Source organism: Arvicanthis niloticus, chromosome 19 (genome assembly GCF_011762505.2).
Source record: "Arvicanthis niloticus isolate mArvNil1 chromosome 19, mArvNil1.pat.X, whole genome shotgun sequence".
In the NCBI taxonomy this organism is placed as follows: Eukaryota; Metazoa; Chordata; class Mammalia; order Rodentia; family Muridae; genus Arvicanthis; species Arvicanthis niloticus.
In genome coordinates this window covers 35302365-35323336 of record NC_047676.1, presented here as the reverse complement: position 1 = coordinate 35323336, position 20972 = coordinate 35302365, and the positions used below count along the sequence as shown (strand labels likewise).

General features: G+C 42.7%; 1 protein-coding gene across 1 annotated transcript in view; it reads left to right on the top strand.

Moving 5' to 3' along the window:
* The first annotated feature begins 2841 nt into the window (after nucleotides 1-2841).
* Ccl28 (C-C motif chemokine ligand 28) overlaps nucleotides 2842-20972 on the top strand; it is a 29838-nt gene continuing 11707 nt past the window's right edge. Inside the window, exon 1 of the mRNA XM_034523527.2 lies at nucleotides 2842-2988. Within this exon, the coding sequence (XP_034379418.1) occupies nucleotides 2925-2988 (64 nt within the window). The 5' untranslated portion in view covers nucleotides 2842-2924. The remainder of the gene's footprint in view (nucleotides 2989-20972) is intronic.

The following is a 20972-nucleotide window of genomic DNA, read 5'->3' as shown; positions in this document are numbered from 1 at the left end:
ATTATTTGTTGAGCACTGGTCAAGGCATTGGAGATATATATATGGATGGAGAAACATGGTAACTCATCCTGCCCCTCCTGAGCTCAGACTATTGGAAGAGAGAGGTTGAGTGGGGACTTATACAGGATTTTAAGATAAGATCGCAATTTATATTAAAAGTGATTCATATAGGCATACATTTTTAGAATTTTGACGTCCTTTCTCTTTAAAATAAAATGTTTACATGTATGCGTGTACTTCTGTGTGTGTTTGTGTATATGGTACATGAATGGAGTCAAAGGTCTACCTTGGATATTGCTCGTCCACATGGTCTGTGACAGATCTGTTGTTCGCTCCTGTGTACACTAGGCTAGCCAGTCTCTTGAGTAGTTTCTACTCTCTCTTCTGGCAGTCGAAGTGCCCCAGGATGTGATCGTCGATGCCCACTGCACATGGGCTCTGAGATCCAAACCCAAGTCCTCGCACTTGTGTGAAAAGCACTTTGACCCACTGAGCCATTTCCCTAGCCCCAGAGAATTCCCATGTCTAAGACATTAAAGAAAATGCTGAAATGAGCAGACACAAGTTGCAAGACTGGCTACCACCTCATTTCTATAATTATAATACGCATTATGGGAGCTGGGAGCAAAACTCAGGAGAATTTGGTTTGTAGCAACATTTTTTTTTTTAATTTTTGTTTTTTAAGTCAAGATTTCTCCATACACCTCTGGCTGTCCTGAAACTCCCTCTGTAGACCAGGCTGGCTTTGAACTCACAGAGCTCTGCCTGCCTCTGCCTCTGAGTACTGAGATTAAAAGCATATGCCACCATGTCCAGCTAAAAATTATTTCGATAATAATCCACACCAGATAAAGAACACAACCAAGCTGTCTATTCATTAGTTAAAGCAATCAAGAAAATAACACAAAAGTATGTATTTTGGTTGGGTGTGGTGCATACCTGCAATCCCAGTACTTTGGAGATGAGCCCAGATGATCAGGAGCTCAAGAACATCCTTAGCCAGTTCAAGACTAGCCTGGGTTACGTGAGCCATGGCTCAGTGGTTAAGAATATGCACTGCTTTTGCAGATGTCTGGAGTTCCATTTCCAGGCACCTGCATTTACACATGCACACACCACACACACAATTTTAAAAAATCTTTAAAAAACAAAATTCTCAAGAACCAAAAACAACAGACAGGCCTGCGACTTAATTCTGTAAAACCATTGAAAGGTAAAAAGCTACAGAAAGAGACATGGAGACTTACTCCTGACCTATTAACAGAAAGAAAAAGAAATCACAAAACAAGAAGCACTCTCTTTATGTAAAAATAAAATATGTTTAAAACACACACAAAAAGTCCGAAGGATATACAAACCAAACACTAAAGAGGAATTATAACCGATTGTTTTTTGTTTAAATGCAACGATATCATATAAATGGTTATAAGTTGGGTATCTGGTTAGTAGATTTTTGCATATCTTCCTAAAATGCAAATCTTGATGTGAATACATATTTACAACTTACAAAGAATGTATTTTCTCTGTGTAATACTACACAGAGAAACCCTGTCTCGAAAAACAAAACAAAAAAGAAATAGTGCATCTGTATATACATTTTCAAGACAAGAAGTAAAGTAAGTTCCACTGTCGTCTTGTTTTGTGAAATGTGATGTTTAGAAACCTTTTATAAGGCCAGAGTGCACATGGCAGGAAGATTATTATTTACCTTCTGTCTTTAAATACATGTGTGTGTATATTGTGGTGGTTTGAATACACTTGGCCTAGGGAGTGGCACTATTAGGAGGTGTGACCTTATAGGACGAAGTACTGTGGGGGCGGGCTTTGAGAGAGCTTCCTGCTAGCAGCTTAATGATGCAATCCTCTCTCCTGACTGCAGTTGGATCAAGATGTAGAACTCTTAGCTTCTTCTCCAGGACAATGCCTGCCTGGATGCTGCCATACTTCCACCTTGATATTAATAGACTGAACCTCTGAACCTGTAAACCATCCCCAATTAAATGTTGTCCTTATAAGAGTTGCCTTGGTCATGGTGCATCTTCCCAGCACAATGAAAACCCTAACTAAGACATGTGTATATATTTAACTAACATAAAATTATGTTGTTGGGTACAGTGTGAGATTTCAATCCTTGTGTGCTTAGGGTCAGACCTTGAATAGCTGGGACCATCTTTACCCTTTCCTTGTGTGGGGACATTCAAATCTTCTCTTCTGGCTTCTTTGAAATATGCAGTTAATTTTTGTTAGCCATCGTTACTCTTCGTGCTGCAGCGCATCAAACATGGTTCCTCCTCTTCAGCCGCATCCTCATGCCTGTCAACCCTCCTTCTCCATCCCGTTCCTCACCCCTCCCTCCCTGAGCCTTTCCGCAAATCCAACTGCACACCGAGCCCACGTGATCCTTCTCTTATGTTTCTATGCAGATAATCTTTATGACTTATCACCCTTGTCACCCAAAACTCTCTGTTTCAAACCCTTAAAAAAAAATTTTTTTTAGCAATGATTCTCAACAGACACACTCATCACAGTCATCCATGAAGCTACGATGAAATTCAGAAGATGCTGCTAACCTAGCCTAGAACTCCGGAGTGGAGACAGAGGTTGGCAGATGTGTTCATAAAGACTACTAGATTTTTAACGGTTTCCAAATGGTTCTGATGACTACTACCTACTCGTAAGGACCTCATCAGCTGGCATATGGCCACAGATGCTGTCCAGTCTCTGGCAGTGCGAGCACACAGCAGGCTGGGCATTAACTGCCAGCCCGGAACCTGGCATTAAGAAAGAAAGGTGAGAACCTTCCAGGGTGGGGCTACCTGGCCTACTTAAGCTGTTTCTCGGCACCCAAGGACACCTTTAGATTTACTTCCTGATCCCACAGCCTCACCTGAGAGTCATTGCCAGACTCAGCTGGCCAAGTGGGAATGCAGCAAGCTGGGCTTGCCCTCATGGCTGCGGCGGTGTGTGTGGCTTTTCGGACCTCAGAAGGTGAGTTGGGGGCACCAGTCACCTGTGGCTCCAGTGGAAGAGGGGATACCTCCTAAGCTGGGGCTGGAAGGAGCGAACTGGAAGGAATTCCTACCTTTCTTGGGTAAGACTTTTCCATTGCTCTCTGATCATCTGGCGAACAGCCCAGGTTCAAGATTACGAGTTTCTCGGCGGGAAACCCAGTACCCCTGGAATATTAATCGGCTGTCTGGTGATGAGCCCTTCCATACAGGTGCAACTTTCTGCTACCAGAATACTAGCTTTTTCCCAGCTAGAAGCTGGGACAAAGCCCCTGTTCTCCATTTAAACTCCTTAAACAGCTAAACTTTCTTAACAGGCGCGTGTGCGTGTGCGTGTGCGTGTGCGTGTGCGTGCGTGCGTGCGTGCGTGTGTGTGTGTGTGTGTGTGTACATGTATCTACATGCACATGTGTATGCACATATGGTCTGTGTGTGTGTTTGTGTTGTGCCCGCGTGGGCGCGTGGGCGCGCTCTCTCACACACACATTTTTTCCCTTAGAGGGAAAAGAAAGTGTTAGCCGGTAAGCTGTCACAAGGCAGTCAGCCTTGTGGGTACCAAACTTCAGTCTAGCTCTTAAAAGGGGAAGCATGATCAGAAAGATAGAGCCATACAAGGTGTACTGAAGAGAATTTAGCCTGTGCATTTGTAGTGAATATGTGGAGATCATAACTGCATTTTGGGGTGAAAGCAACCTACGCCTGTAGCATTCACTACTGCATTTACGGAACCCCTCTCTACCACTGAACTACAGAATCTCACGTGGCAGCCCTGGATGGCCTAGAACATACTATGTATCCTGGACTAGTCTCAAACTCATGACAATTCTTCTGCTTCAGGCTAAATGCATGGGTTATAGGCATGAGCCACCACACCCTGCTAGCACTTAACTAAGGAATGGAATATGTATGTTGATGAACTATGACACGAACACTGGCCATAGAAAGTTTAAGGAGAATGACCTCCTGAAGATAGATTATAGACTATTAATTCTCTAAAGGATAAAAAAAAAAAGAAAGAAAGATACCCTCAGCATATGGAAAGTTATGGATGATGTCTTTTCTTAAATTGCACCTTAGTCCAACTCTGAGTCCAGAAAACAGGTGGGATATAAAGTCTGTCTGGTCTGCTTTTTAAATACATATGCCAACCTTTCTTTTTTTCTTAGTTTTCTTTTTTAAGATTTATTTTATGTATGTGAGTACATTATAGCTGTCAGACACACCAGGAGAGGGCATCATTTCAGATGGTTGTGAGCCATCATGTGGTTGCTGGGAACTGAACTCAGGACCTCTGGAAGAGCAGTCAGTGCTCTTAACCGCTGAGCCATCTCTCTAGCTTTTTTTTTTTTTTTTTTTTTGCCAACCTTTCAGAATAAATTTCACAATCACTCCGTTCACACACTCACTGGACTGACAGCTTCCCTTTGAAGTAAGAGTTAATGGCTAACAGTGTAGCTCGGAGAGCTCACTCACATGACCCAGAGTTCAGGCCCCTTCACAGAAAAACCTCAGAGCTGGCCACAGTGGTTCTTTACCCTGGCTACAACTGGTGGCAGTAGATGAAGGAGCTTCTGTCCCTCCCCTGCAGTTGCCTGCATCTTATTAAGTGTGTGCCTTCTTTCAGCATTTGCTTAAGGGTTTCAATACAGTCCACCAAGGTGCTGGGCCTAAGTAATCAGAAGAGGAAACACTCTGGCCCTCCCCATTGCTACCAATCTATTTTAACAAGATAAAGAAGGAAGATTTTCATCTTATTTTGTAATATCTCTTCAGAGAAATTCACCATTGTGCCTGCAGGACTTTCAAAGCCTCTCGAATTTACTGGCTCAGGTTTGACACCCAGTGTCTACAACTCTACAAATACGTTTTTCATACAGTGCTTTGAAATGAAGGAGAGGCTTTTCTTCCCGCTTCCTGACCTGTTTCCAGCTATCCTTCCTACTGAGATGGAAAGGGTGGGTTGAGGGGGAGAGAATGAGGGAGGCTCTGGTTTGCAGCACCAGCCTTCACAGGGGCAGAGTCCTGGTAGAGAGCAGGAAGAGGCAAACATCCAAACATCTAAGGTGGTTGAGAAGCACATGTAATAAGGATAACTAGAGAGCTAAGACTGCCAGCCTGTGGTTCAGGGCCTTCTGCTATTTAAAATAAGTGACACTGTGTGTGTGTGTGTGTGTGTGTGTGTGTGTGTGTCTGTGTGTCTGTGTGTGTGTGTGTGTCTGTGTGTGTGTGTGTGTCTGTGTGTGTGTCTGTGTGTCTGTGTGTGTGTGTGTGTCTGTGTGTGTGTGTGTGTGTGTCTGTATGTGTGTCTGTGTGTGTGTCTGTGTGTGTGTGTCTGTGTGTGAACTGGATTCCATTTCTGGCATCTACATGGCAGCTTACAATTGTCTGTAACTCCAGTTGCAGGGAATCCACTCCCCTCTTCTGGCCTCTTCAGGCACTGTATACATACACATAGGTCTCTCTCACACACACAACACAAGCAAACACACATACACTAAGTTTTTAAAAATCTAAATCTAGCCCGGTGGCAGGGGTGCATGCCTTTAATCCCAGTACTCAGGAGGTACAGGCAGAGGCAGGTGGATCTCTGTGAGTTTGAGGCCAGTGTGGTCTACAGAGCTAGTTTCAGGACAGCCAGAACTACACAAGAAAACCCTGTCTTGGAAAAACCAAAATAGTAATTATCATAGTCATAATAAAAATCTAATAATAACCTAAGTGATACTGAGTTAAAATTCTGTGGAGGTTGAGCTGAGGAACAGTTATGGAGCTAAGAGGGTCCAATGCCAATTCCTCTTCAGTAAGTTTCCATTGCAGGAGGGTGCCCTGTGCTAGTACTAAGTGATTCTGGATCCAAACTTGGGAGGAAGAGGGAGGAGGGAGGAGGAAGGAGGGAGGAGGGAGGAGGGAGGAGGGAGGAGGGCAGGGTAGAGGCAGGGGTGGGTAAGCCAAATTGAGCGAGGAAGACATGGCAGTGCAAAGTGACAGGTGGCCTTGGCAATTGCAGTAGACTGGAGGAAGGGACAAGGAAATGGCCTGTGCCAGTTTGAGACTAGAAAACACATTTTGTTCTTTCAGGGACAATGCTGTTCCATTATCTTGACGGCATCTCGGATTATTATCTCGGCATGATGCTTCAATAATTGGCATTCCTAAAGTGTTCCAAATCAATCAGGAAGCAGGTGACTTTATCCATAGCCAAAGCCTCGGACTCTGTCCAGAGGCAGAGCACGCCCTATGTCTGCTGAGGTGGCTGCTGGCTCCAGGAACTCGTTACAGAGCCCATGAGTATGTCTGCATCTGTGACTTTGAGCCTGATTATTTAATCCCACAGTCTAGGGTTCGGTTTGCTTAACTGTTTTTTTTTTAAATATTTATTACGTTTGGATCTATGTTTAACAGAGGTCACCATGGAACATGTGGAGGTCAGAGGAAAGTTTGTAAGACTCAGTTCTCTCCATCACCCATGTGAGTCCTAGGGCTCAAACTAAGGTCAACCTTGGCAGCAAGTGCCTTTTCCCACTGAACCATCTCAATGGCTCTGGGCTGCTCTAACTGTGCTTTGACTCAGGTTGCATTTATAGGCAAAAGATACAGGTTATGAAATGTAGCTTCATACATGGGTGAAGCCTGCTTTCCTGCAGCTGTCAGGATGGCTCCTGAATCACACAAATACTTGTCATATACTTGATGCCAAAACCAAAACAAAACAAAATGCCAAACTTACCAAATCACTTTTAGGAGGAATTACCAAAATATGTTTGTATTTGGAAAGTTCTTCCATCTCATCAGCAGTGTCCCGACAGCTCTGACATAATGGGCCCGGTGACCTGCTCCCCTTCAAGGTCTTTTTGGATGTGCCCTGGAGTTAAAACATGTTTGTGTATTCCGAGATCATCAATTAAGTGTTGTATTTTGGTTCCTAAAAGTTGCATCTGTTTAATGTATCTACAGGTATGTTTTAAAACATCCTTTTCCATGTTAAGGACACAGTATGACTCCTTTGAAGGGAAGCCCCTCTTTGTTGTCAGCATTGAGTTTCAAATTATCTTACTGTTAGTTCATATATAAACAAAACCAGATATAATTGTGTTCTCTTTAAACCACTTCTATTACAATGCCAAAATGTTCAAAATTTAAAGACAACTACAAAGCCAAGATGATTTCAATATGTTGACCATTTAATAGCGTTTGGCTGGAAGTCAAATCTCTACTGTGAATAGCCCGATCCTTCCCCTGGCAGAGGTGGCTTGAGTATGGGTCTGATGCACATCCTGCCAGGCAGAATGTGACTAGTGCTTCCACCTCACCTATTCCTGATTGAACCATGGTGATATAACTTGTCTCCCCTTAGTGTCAGCGATGTTCAGTCACCTCTTTTCTGATTGGACTGGGACAATGACGATAGTTGTGCACCTGCTAACCTCACTGGCATTACCATGAAGCCAGCCAGATCCATATGTCCTCAAAGTGCTCTCCTAAGATGGTCTTCTGGAAGACCAGAGCATGTTGGTTAAAAGGACACTGAAGTGACATATTGAATCTCTGGAGAGTTCACAGATCCTGGGAAAGCATCTGTTGGGCTTTTCCAGAGATCTATGAAACCCAGTTGGAGAAGCGCTGACATACTGAGATGTATGTATGAGCTTTGCTTTCCAAGACTAAGAACTAGGAAAACTGCTTAACTTCTCCAAGCTCATTTCTTTTCTATAAACCACTACTTCCCTTAGTCTCATGATTAAATGAGATCACATATATGGTGTTAGGCACAGAGTCAGCAGTCAGCCACCTGTGCCATGTGGTGTGCATGTGGTCAGAGGGTAACTCTGTAGATTTTTTTCCTTCCACCTTAATGTGGGTTCTGGGGATTGAACTCAGGTTGCCAGGCTTGTGTGGCAAGCTCTTCACTCACTGAGCCATCTCACTGGCCCCTCTTTAAGACACAAAATAATTCAAGCCCCTTCCACTCTCCTGGAATTTATTCTCTAAGTACCACATCTTGACACTGGGCAAAGGAAACCTCCCAAGCCCTTTCGTCTCCCAAATATTTCACGGTTCCACAGGTATGCGGGAGGGGATTTGGGCATTGCAACCCTGTGCATCACAAACTGATGAGTCTTTCTGCCTACTTGGTAACAGTAGTGGGCATCCTGTGTGATATGGTCCCACTACTATGAGGTCCGCTAGATGGGCATGTTTCTAACTTACTGTCCTAGGCTGATTCTTTTGGTGTGATAAAACACTCTGACCAAAAGCTGCTTGGTGGAGGAAAGGATTTGCTTCCTCCTATATTCCAAGTCCCTGCCTCCTGTTGAGGGAGGTCAGGCAGGCATTCAAGGCAGGGATTTGGAAACAGAAACTATGGAGAAATACTGTTTTACTGGATCATTCATTGACTCAGGTTGAGCTAGTTTGTTTGGTTTTCTTTGTTTGTTTTTTTGTTTGTTTTTTTAATACAGCACAGGGCCACAAGCTTACAGTGGCCTGTCCCCTCTCATCAATCATCTTTCGAGACAGTCTCTCACAGATAGGGCTCCAGGTCAGTCTGATGTAGGCAACCCCTCATTTGAGATTTCCTCTTCCCAGGTGACTGCAGGTTGTTTCAGGGTGACACTAAATTGTTAATAAATTATTCTAAAAAAAAAAAAAAAAAAAAAGAGCAGGGCAGTGGTGGCACACTCCTTTAATCCCAGCGCTTGGGAGGCAGAGGCAGGTGGATTTCTGAGTTTGAGGCCAGCCTGGTCTACAGAGTGAGTTCCAGAACAGCCAGGGCTACACAGAGAAACCCTGTCTTGAAAAACAAAACAACAACAAAAAAAATTTTTTAAGATTTATTTAATAATTTTATTTATTTATTTATTTATTTAATATGAGTACACTGTAGCTGTCTTCAGACACACTAGAAGAGGGCATTGGACCCCATTACAGATGGTTGTGAGCCACCATGTGGTTGCTGGGAATTGAACTCAGGACCTCTGGAAGAGCAGTCAGTGCTCTTAACTGTTGAGCCATCTCTCCAGCCCTGAATTATTCTTAATATAAATATAAACAGTGAATTAATCCAACAGCTGTATTTCTTTACCGTATGTTAGTCCCCAATAACTGCACAGAGAATCCAGGATTTATTTAACACTGCACCTCAATAGCTGAGCAATTCAGTGATCTCTCCTTACCTTCTATGCTAATCTGCCTACCTCCCCGCCCTATCCCATGGTACTTGCATGTTATTATTGATCTGGCTCTTCGGACTCCCTTTTCAGGGCTCCAATCCCTCCATCCTCTCTGCACATCTAGTCTCCTTCTCCCTCTCACCAGCAGACATCCCAACCCATTCTCTATTCTGCCCAGCCATTGGGTGATCAGCATTTATTGACAAGGCAGAGAATAACTGGTAAGAACAGTTTACACAAGCTTGAGACAGGAGATTCTTGGTATAAGCATCAAAATCCCCTGTCCAGATTGAAACAAGATATGAGGGCAGAGAAATCAGCATTTGAATAACCCCAGGGTAAACTTTACATGTACAAACATTCTGCCTACACTAAATATTAACCAGCATGCCAACCACATTCTAAGCACTGTTTATTTACTGATAATTAACTTGGGTCAGTGAAGCAACTTAGTACATTTTTCATATTCTTTGTTGATGCTGTGATTGCTTTTTCTGACAGTGACAGAAACATTTTTATTTTATTTTTTACTGTTTCCTGTGATGTGTTTTTTACACTGTTTGGGTTTTTTTTCTTTTCTTTTCTCCCCCCAACTCCCTGCTTTTTCAGAGAGGGTCTCAAGTAGCACAGTCCAGCCTTGTCTCTCTATACAGTCGAGGATGACTTTGAACTCCCCATTCTCCTCTTGCCTCCACCTCCCAAGTGCTGGGATTACATGTGTAGACCATTTTTATTTATTGAGTTAGAGTTTCATTGTGTACTTCAGGCTAGCCTCAAGCTCACACCCTCCTGTTTCAGCCTCCAGGGCTGAGATTATAGGTGTGTAGCATACACCCAGATCACACTGCATTTTTCTTTTACCAAAAAAATATATATATATATATTTTTATTTATAAGAAAGTTGAAATTATATGAAAATTTAAATAATTTAATTGCACAGTATTTGATAATCTATTTTAATCTTGTTAAAAGATGAAGCTCCTCAAATCAGGCTGACTTCTACTTGTTTTGCTTTGTTTTTTTAGGTCTCTTGTAGCACAAAGTAGCCTCAAACTTAGTACCCAGTTGAAGCTGGATTTCTTTTTTTTTTTTTTCCTTATTGAAAAGATTTTTTCCATACAATATATTTTGAGCATGGTTTTCCCCTTCTCCAATTCCTGCAAGATCCTCCCCATATCCATACACCCAACTTTATGTTTTTTTTTTCTTCTCTCATTCTTCAAAGAAAACAACACACACACACACACACACACACACACACACACACACACACACACACACTGGAAAGCAACTGAGTTCATTTTGAGTTGGTCAGCTACTCCTGGGCTGGGGCTTACCCTGAAGTGTGGCTAATATACCCATCAAAACTTCACTGGAGAGAACTAGTTTTTCCTTTGGAAGTGTGTATCAGTTGAAGACAGCTCTTGGGCAGAAGTAGTAGATTATGACCACTTCCCGGCCTCAGCCCTGGGACTCCATCTGGCTAGAACCTGTGCAGGCCTGGTTCCTGCTGCTGCAGTCTCTCTGATTTCATATGTGCACCAGTCCTGTTGTCCACATGACACTGTGTCCTTGGAGCCATTCATAGTCTCTGGCTCTTACAGTCTTTCTACCTCCTCTCCTGCACAGATGCCTAAGCCTTGAGGAGTTTGACGAAGGCATCCCATTTAGGACTGGGTGTTCTAAAATCTGTCTGCACCCTGTCCAGTTGTGGATCTCTGTGCTAGTGCCCATCCACGGCAAGAAAAAGGAAGCTGACTTTTAACTCCCAATCCCATCTTTACTTTCTGTGTTGGTTAGGGTTTTGTCCACTTAACATAAGCCAGGCCCAACTAGGAAGAGGGAACTTCCATTGAGAAAATGACTCCATCATACTGTATATGGGCAGGCCTGTAGGATGTTTCTTTAATGATGGATGTGCAGGGGTTCTGCCCACTGTGGGCGGTGTCACCCCCAAGCAGGTAATCCTGAGTGAGCTGAGGGAACAAGTCAATAAGCACTGCTCCTCCATGGCCTCTGCTACAGTTCCTTCCCTGACTTCCTTCAGTGATGGAATGTGACCCGAGAGTTGTAGGCTAAAATAAACCCTTTCCTCCCCGAGTTACTTTTGGTCATAACATTTCATTGCAGCAATCGGAGCCCTGACTATACACTTTGCAAACGCTGGAATTACAGGCATCAAACTGAATTTCAATCATGCTCCCAGGTGCTGTGTTGCTGCAGCTCCAGGGACAACAAAGAAAATGTAAAAAATGTACCAACCCAACCACCTAATAGGGGTCTCGGCACCGACCCAGGGAATGGGAAGATACTCAGGAGAGGAAATGGATTCAGTGCGACAGACAACAGAACACACGAAGGGTTTCGATGCTGTTGCAAACTTTACTAGTTTCAGGCAAGAATTTATACAATCAAATCAGGAACTGAAAGGCTTGATATTGCGCCAAGTCAAAGCATCAGCAATTTCTCTACAAAATGCATTGCACAAAAAATCATAACATCAGGAACAACAAAAATACATTGCCCTGTCAACATGCCAGACAGTGGTCAGCCTATGCAGACAGCCTCAAAGCCTATTCATAGTTTGTGGGTACTTGTGGGCACAGGGTCCCATGGCCAGTCTGTCTGTACCCTCTCTAACAATTGCACCACTTCTGCAATGGTTGTGCACGTTATTTTTGGACTAGGTGGCCATGTTCTGCACCACCTGCTCCCTGCATGCTTGCTGGTGGCATCAACAATATCGCTCAGGACTTCCTCCTTTTCTTGGGGTTCCAACATACACCAAAGTGGCCTAAATCTTTTTATTCTTTCTCACTGGCTTAGGGAATAAAATCGAACTATCTTTCTCCTGTATATTACCCATCTCTGCATATCTCTATCATATCTTCCTATAAAAATTTTAGGGGTGGCACTATAATAAGGAAAACTCTATAAGGCCCTTTATCCTAAAAAGCAAAGAGGAAAACAAAACAAAACAAAACAAAACAAAAAAACAAAAAAAAAACAAAAAGAAGAATTATAGATAATACTCTTAGCATTAAGATATATTCCCCAATCTTCCCCGGAACCTGAGGCACGCATCTCTACAAATATCCAGGCTTCTGCTCAACACTCATGCCTAAACATGGGTGTAAGTTCAGTGCTTTTGTAACACTGGCACTCCCCGGTAGCCTCTGCGTGTGCACTTTTTGTCACACTGATGCCGTAGTCAGCGTGGATGGCAAGGCAGGTGTGGCAAGAAGGGAAATGTATAAAGCACAGAAAAGGATGACTTTTAAATGTAACGTAAGTGGGTGTGGAAATGTATGCCTTTAATCCCAGCATCCAAGATGCAGAGGCAAGCTGGTCTCACAAGTTAAGAGGCCAGCCTAGAACAAATAGTTCCACGCCAGGTGTGGCTACACTGTGAGACCCTGACTTTAAAAACCTAAAAGTGAAAGTTAGGACAGAAGGCTGGGTTTAGTTCCCAAGCACAGTGTGCTTAGCATGGACAGGTGGGTACATTCAATCCCCAGCACCCTTTCCTTAAATGAAACTGAGGTTTAAAAAAAAAAAAAAAAAGAACAAATATCGAACAAAAGAAGGTTAGTGTAGCAATGTTAACATAAAAGAGGTAGGACTTCACAAGCTGGGATGGAGATAGGGCACATACCTGATGAGGCAGGTGAGCGCAGTGTTGGCAGGAAAAGGTTAGATTCTGTTTTTACTTAAATGTGTATTTTACTAGTCACACTTTAAAAAAAAATCCCGCTTAAAAAAAAAAAAAAAGTACTTAAATATGACCGTAGACCTGACCAGGGTATCTCTGGCACACCTTAAATTTTTGCACCAGGCTCCCGACTTTGCACCAGAGTGTACCTGTACATTTGAAAATACTACACAATTCCCAGTGATTTAGTCCACAAGTGAACAAAACTGCGAGAGGAAAACACGACAAGCCCCACGCAGAGATTGACGATGGGCGAGGCAACCTGCTTGGGTCCTGCAGGACAGAGAGAAGGCAGAGTGGGTGTGCGCGTGCGCACCTCCACCCACCTTCCAGCCCCTGGGTAGCTCTGGGGCCCCCTTGAGCTGGTTCCCCCGCTAGGAAGCACGAGCTAGTGGCGCCTGGAGGGTCCGCAGGAGCGCAGGGTGTTCCCACAGTAACGAGCCACACCGTTTCTAGTTGCTGACACCCGACTGGCCTCTCCTCTGGTTTCCGGCTCGGAGTCTGGCTACTGCCCTTGGCATCTTTCGCCAGCCTCTTCAGCTCCGGGATGCCCAGCTACGGAGCAGAGCAGCACGACTGAGGTGAAGCCAGCACGACAGGCGTAAAGCGTCGCCAAGTCGTGCTTTCTGGTTCCCTCCAACTTAATTGTTCCGGGTTAATGAGCCCTCCACTTATGTTCTCTCTGTGTGTATTTTAAATAAAATTACCATGAGTTTAATGTATCTTTTAGTGTCTAACAAATCAAGGTTATAAATGTATATTATTTTGGATAGGGATTGTGTCTTCAAAGGCATGCAGTCATAAAACAATTTATTAGTTATACATTATGATACAACCAGTAAGGTGACTATGAAACTTTGTAATAACAAATTTTAAATTGTGGATAAAAGAGCACAATTTCTCTGCAAATATCAGTAAGTTGTTGTTGTTGTTGTTGTTGTTGTTGTTGTTGTTGTTGTGGAAACAGTACTAGAGAATGAACCTAGAACTTTGCACACATAGGTAAGGGATCTGAGCTACAGACCTTCAGTAAATAATTTAAAATAATTAAAAAGTATATAAGTATCCAATAATTTTAAAATAAGTCGGAGTTAAACATCTTTCCTTCAGACACAAGCCCCAATGTTTTTGGAGATTTTTCTAAAAATTGAAGAAACAAATAATCCTTACACAAACTTTTCTAAAGAATTAAAAAGGAAGCCGGGCAGTGGTGGTCCACACCTTTAATCCCAGCACTTGGGAGGCAGAGGCAGGCGGATTTCTGAGTTTGAGGCCATCCTGATCTACAGAGTGAGTTCCAAGACAGCCAGGGCTACACAGACAAACCCAGTCTCGAAAAACCAAAAAAAAGAAAGAAAAGAAAAGAAAAAAGAAAAGAAAAGAAGAAAAGAAAAGAGAAAGGAAAGAAAGGAAAGAAAGAAAAGAATTAAAATGAAAAAATCAGAGAAAGCTGTCCAGTGCATCACTGACATGAATATAACCTTACTACTCAAGTGTCCCAAGGATAACATTAGTCAATAAAGGTATTAACTAATTTATGAACACAGATGCAATTTTAAACAACAAAACACAAAAGAGTGATTAAAGGGATAAATTATGACCAAGTATAATTATCCCAGTTGCGCAAGGGGGAAAATAAATCATAGTAACTTAAAGAATGTGTATTAATCTTACAGGGTTCAAGTACTGTTCTAGGCAGCTAACAGAGTAGCAGGTTAAAGAGGAAAAGTGTGTGTGTGTGTGTTACAGCATAACTCAGACTGGCAATGAGTTTGAGATCACCCTGCCTCTGGTTCCCAGTAGCTCAGATATTGCCTTCTTATATGTAAAAATAATTATTTTTACATGTATATTTTCAAGCCCTATTCAACCAGAGGTTGTTACACATGCCTGTAATCTTGGAACTTAGGAGACTGAGGCAAGAGGATTGAAAAGTTCGCGATCAGGGCTACATAATAAGACCCTATCTCTAAAGCAGGATCATTCAGACTAGAATAAAGCCTATTAGATACCTATCAACAGACCCAAGACAGGATATGCCTAAAATTTATATAAAGAATAAAATACCAAGGACAGTAAGTAGTGAAGAATAAAGTTCATGGAGAGATTACTGTATCAGGAATCAAGATTTAGTTTAAAAAAAAATCTTAGATGAGAATGTGGAATTGATGGATGTCTCAGTTATGGTCACTACTGCTGTGATGAACACCATGACCAAAAGCAACTTGGAGAGAAAAGGGTTTGTCTCACTCACTGTTCCATATAACAAACAGTTCATCATCAAAAGCAATGGGAGCAGAAACTCACATATGACAGGAACCTGGAAGTAGGAGCTAATGCAAACGCCACTGAGAGGTGCTGCCAACTGATCTGTTCATCAGGGCTTGCTCCGCCTGCTTTTTTATAGAACCCAGGATCACCAGCCCAGGGACGGCACCACCCACAATGGGCTGGGCTCTCCCACATTAATCACTAATTAAGAAAATACCTCATAGCTGTATCATATGGAGGCATTTTCTCAACTGAATTCCCCTCTGTGGTGGTTTGAATAGGTTTGCACACACACCCCCTCACCCTGCATAGATTCTTGTGTTTGAATGCTTGGCCCATAGGGAGTGGCACTATTAGGAGGTATGGCCTGGTTGGAATAGGTGTGGTCATGTTGAAGGAAGTGTGTCACTGTGGGGAAAGGGTCTTGAGGTCTCCTATACTCAAGGTCTTTCCAGTGTGGAACACAGTCTCGTACTATCTGCCTTTGGATCAAGATGTAGAACTCTCAGCTTCTCCATCACCATGTCTGCCAGCCCACTGCCCTGCTTCCTGCCATGATGATAATGGAGTAAACCTCTTGAAACTGTAAGCCAGCCCCAATTAAATGTTTGCCTTTATAAGAGTTGCTTTGATCATGATGTCTCTTCACAGCAATAAAACCCTAACTTCTTTAACTTCTTCAAAAGTTGGTACCAGAGACTGGGGTATTTCTGTGATAGGCCTGGCCATGTTTTTGTTTGGAGGAATGTGGATTTGGGGACTTTGGACTAGGGAAGCAGAAGATTGCTTTAAGAGATGCCTAATGGGCCATAATAGCAGGAACATGGAAGACAGTGGTTTCAAGGGTGATTTGAAGAATTTTAGTATGTTACCTAGAGATTGCTCTTGTGATATTTTTTTTTTTTGAAGAATGTAGCTACTTTTGCCGTATTCTGAAGAGTCTGCCTGAAGCTAAAGTGAAGAGATTTAGGCTGATTGCATCAACAACAAGAACAACAACAACTCTCAAAGCAGCCTAGCATAAACTCTGGCCTGTGGTTCACTCCTATGAAGAACATTTTGATCAAATATAGCAAGCTGAGAAAGAAAAAAACATACAAAATATATGGTTCAAGAGTTAAAGGGACACCAGGAAGTGGAATGGAGCTAAATCTTGTGTTCAAAGAGATAAACAGATTGAAGATATTTAAATTAGAGGAGTGGTGACCTCACGGCAAGATCCCATCTTGTGAAAAGGATGTTGAATATGGGACATTGGTACATATTCTAAATCTACTGTGTGTTCTTGGTTGTATGACAGTTATATCATGTTAGGTGTCATTATGACTTGCTTCTTGTTTTCATTTAGACATAAGGAGATATGATAGTGTATCAAGTAGACAAGGAGTGGATTGTAAGGGCTATCCTTGGTCGTCAAATTAATTATATCTGGAATGAACTGCAATCCAGAAATGGAGAGCACACCTATAATTCAGATCTTGAGGCAGGAAAACAATATGCCTTTGATACAGATCCTAAGACTGGAAGACACAGGCTTTTGATCTGGATCTTGAGGTGTAGTAACAAGTTTTTTATCTGAATCAACAGATGCCTTTAATCCATATCTTGAGGCATAGTAGCCATGCTTTTAATGATCTTGTGATGAGCAATTGAAGAAAAGCTTTTGTTCAGGCATGGTGGTGCATGCCTTTAATCCCAGCACTCAGGAGACAGAGGCATATAGGTTAGCCTGGTCTATAGAGCAAGTTCCAGGACAACCAGGCTTAGGTAGTGAAGTAAACCATAGAAAACAGAAAGCTGGTGAAGACGTAATTGAACAAGGAGGCCATGCTCCAGCCTCAGCAAGCAGCAGAACATGACAGCTTCAGCCATGTAGTTTTGACTCTAGAATCAGGGATGGAATTTCCCTCTATGACTAAGGAAAGCCATTAGGGCCAGGAATATGTCAGGGGTATCCTTGCATGGAGGTTCAGAGTGGCCATTGTGTGAAAGGGGTTATGGAATCTCCCTCCACAACTAAGGAAAGTTGCTGAGGCCACGCATGTGGAAGGGGTGTCTCTGTATGGAGGCCCAGAGAGGCCAGTGTGTGAGGCTGCGAAGGTGGAGCCTATATTGCTTTGGAGACTCCAAGAGGATAGAGATGCCAAAGCCATGGGAAATCTGCTGAAGAAAGCTGGTAACAGGGAGGGGAACCAGCCCAAGTAAAAGAAATGTGTTGCACCCAACATAGCTGAAAGGAGTCAGAGATCTGAAGAGATGCAGAGTTTGGAGTTTACACAGCCGGTTTTTCAGAAATTTAAGCCAACCTGGCCCTGTCCCTCTAAAAGAAAAGAACACACATCAGCATCATGTCATTATAGTGCTCTAAATGTAAAGACACAAATTCGCTCACTATGTCTACAAAAAAAAAAAAAAAAAAAAAAAAAACTCTCAGGAAAAGGAAAATGGTTTCTTAGCTCTTTGTAAACTAATTACAGACAAAAATTAATTTATTGACAGCTCTGAGACAATAAGTAGCCATATTTTTTTTTTAAAAAAGAATACTGACTTATAATACACATATAATACATGCTGGCTGTAAAGAAAAGTATTTTTTGATTGTTACAGGATCTTCAAAGTAATACACAAATAGCAAACAATAAAGGAAAACTTATAACGCTATCATGAGGAAAATATTTTTAATTACTGACAAAAGATCAGTATCTATCCTGGTTTGCTTTCTCTGTTACTGTGATAGATTACTCTGACCAAAAGCAGGCTCGGAGAGAAAAGAGTTTACATGGCTCACAGTTCCAGGTTTCAGTTCATCATTGATGGAAATCAAAGCAGGAACTAAAACTAACTAAAAAAACTCAAGGAAGAGCTAAAGCAAAGCCCAGGGGATCCCTACTCACTGGCTCACTCACTGAATTCTGCTCAGCTGGTTCTTATATTCCCCAGAACAGCCTGCCTAGGGACAGTGCCACCCACAGTGGTCTGGGCACTCCTTCACCAAATGGCAGTCAAGAAAATGTCCCACCGTCATGCCAAAAGGCCAATCTGATCGAGGTCATTTTTTCAGTTGAAGTTCAAGTTGCCAATAAAAACTAACCAGGGCAGTATTCAAAAATAGTTCAAGTTCCTATAAATAAATTGTATTTTTTTTTTAATTTAAAATCTTGTTAAATTAGTACTTGGCAATTCAAAAGACAAATCAGAATGCTTAGAACTTATCTATATGGAAATATAAATTAAGTCACATTTTTAAAATTGCCAAGGATTGAATCCAGGGTGTCCTTCTAGCTAAGGCTGTGCTTTACCGCTGACTTATACCCCAGTTCCAGCGAAGTTTCAAGGCAACATTATGAAATGTTGAAGGTGTCAAAAGTGTAGCTCTCGTCTAGTTCACATGTGTAAGTAAACATAATCACTACAGAGCTATTTGCATGGTCAAGTATAGGCAAAAATGCACACACCCTACAACCCAACAATTCAACACACATCTTTGTTCTGTGGTCCCCCAAGTGTATTTTGGGAGCAATAGTATTAGCCTCCCCAGGGAAGTTGTTGGGGCTGCACATGCTCAGGTCTCACCCTACTTAACAGTAGCCTCCAGCTTAAGATAACTCCAAATGATTCTGATGCAGGTTACAGTTTGAGTACTGACCTAGAGAAATTCTGATGCAGCCCAAAGGAGACATACGGAAGAGCAAGCCAAGTACATCCCACGGGTCTTTCTAAGTCCTGGATGGTCTGGATCCAAATCCCAATGCCATAATTTCCTGGTCCTTTGATTCAGGAAATACTATGTAATTTTTCTGCACATTAGTTACACATTTGCTACCTGGGGATGAGTATAGTTCCTTCCGCTCATAGTTTCTGTGAAGATTAATTAAAGTGGTGTCCAGTGCACAGCGGATCATCAGTGCTGCTTTGTTCTCAGGCGTGTTCGTTGCAGCCTTGTGTGCAATAAGGGAGTACTGGAAGCGGCTGCTTCCAAACAAGACTGAAAGTGGATATGGAAATGGATTATAATTGATACAATTCGGTTGTGGCTATGTGACTCTGTGTGTGTGTGTGTGTGTGTGTGTGTGTGTGCTGTGTTTATCCCTCTCCACTTCTTTACATGTGATGGCAACAAAGTAGGGTAAGCCTAAAAGCTTCAACCATCCACTTCGTGAAATACCCTTCCTTTGGGGTAGCCTACTGCTATTCTTTCCCAGTCTTACCTGAGACTTCTCCATCCCCACAATAGCCTACTGTTCTTCCTCAGTGTAAAAAGCCTCGAGTGTCTTTTGCTTTAGAGGTAGTCCATATTTGATTTCTGCCCCATACAGTATACTCTGTTTGGCCAGTAGATGAATCATTTACTGTCTGCTGGTTGTTAACTTTCTTTCCCAGGACTGACCACAGTGTCTGCTTCTCGTGTCAGCAGGAAGGTCTCACAAATCCCTTTCAAAAGCGCATTCTGACCTGGATCTGTTATGCCATGTCCTTCGCAAAGTGAACTGGCACCTGTAAGATTGGTTGTGGGTGAAGCTGGAGCAGATCAGCTGGAGCAGGGTGGCAGTTCACAGCCTCTGGCTAGCTCACACTTTAGTGTGCTTTAGACTACATGCGTGTACTACTTTACAAGCCCACGCCGCCACACTTCTCTCGAATTTACATTTTTCGTCTATTTCCCTTCAGAGGAATCCTAATTCCATTAGACAGATCTGTGTTTGTGTAATCTATGATTGGAAATGTTTGTCCCATGACATTCTAGGCCTCATACAATGGTTGCATCAGTATAGTCTTTAGGGGAAGATATAGCCTTCCTAATCTATCATCAGCTCTCCCTACAAAGTAAGTAACAGTGTCATCTAAATAAAAACAATGTAACTATGGAATAATTGACGTGTAATTCTTTTATTAGCATGGATTAATTGTACAAAAATCATGGATTTTGTTACATTTTCACACAGGTATATACTGTGCTTCCATTGATCCAACCCCTCCATTAGCATCTTTACTTTCTCCTCACCTCCCCACCCACATTCCTAGTAGATTCCCTTTACCGTCTTTTTAAATCTTATTACATTTATCTCTTTGTATGGGGAAGATGGGTGGGGAGTGCACATGTGCCATGGGACACGTATGTGGAGGTTGGAAACCAACTCTCAGGAGGTAGTTCTCTCCTGCTACCATGTAGTTCCCAGAGACCAGGTCATCAGGATGCCAGCCACTTCCCCCACTGAGCAATCTTGTCAGATTTTTATGACCTTTTATGACCATAACATTTTCCTCCTAATCCGATCACCGGCCGATGTGCACTGTATTAGTTACCTTTTGTTGCTGTGACCAAGAGCAACTGATAGAAGAAAGAGAGGTCTGTTATGGAAAGGGAACCATGGAGGCGTGCAGTCAGAGTGGGAAGCTGAGGACACACACACAGAGTGGGAAGGGAGAGACAGAGGGACAGAGACAGAGAGACAGAGAAAGGGACAGAGAGACAGAAAGACAGAGACAGGGAGAGAAAGAGAGATCTCTTCTCAAAGCCCTCCCTCAGTGATACCTCCTCCACAGCAAGGCTCTGCCTCCTAAAGGTTCTACAACCTCCACTAAACAGCGCCACCCACTGGGTGCCAAGTGTCCAAATGCCTGAGCCAGTAGGAGACATTTCCATTCATAACAAGGCTGATCCCATAACCTAGGTATTGCAAATTGTTCCACAGCAAATATGGGTGTGTTGAGTATTTCTGTGGTGTGCTGACTTCGGTTCCTTTAGGCATATGCCCAGGAATGGTGTAGCTGGATCACATGGTGGTTCCATTTTTATTTTTGAGAAACCTG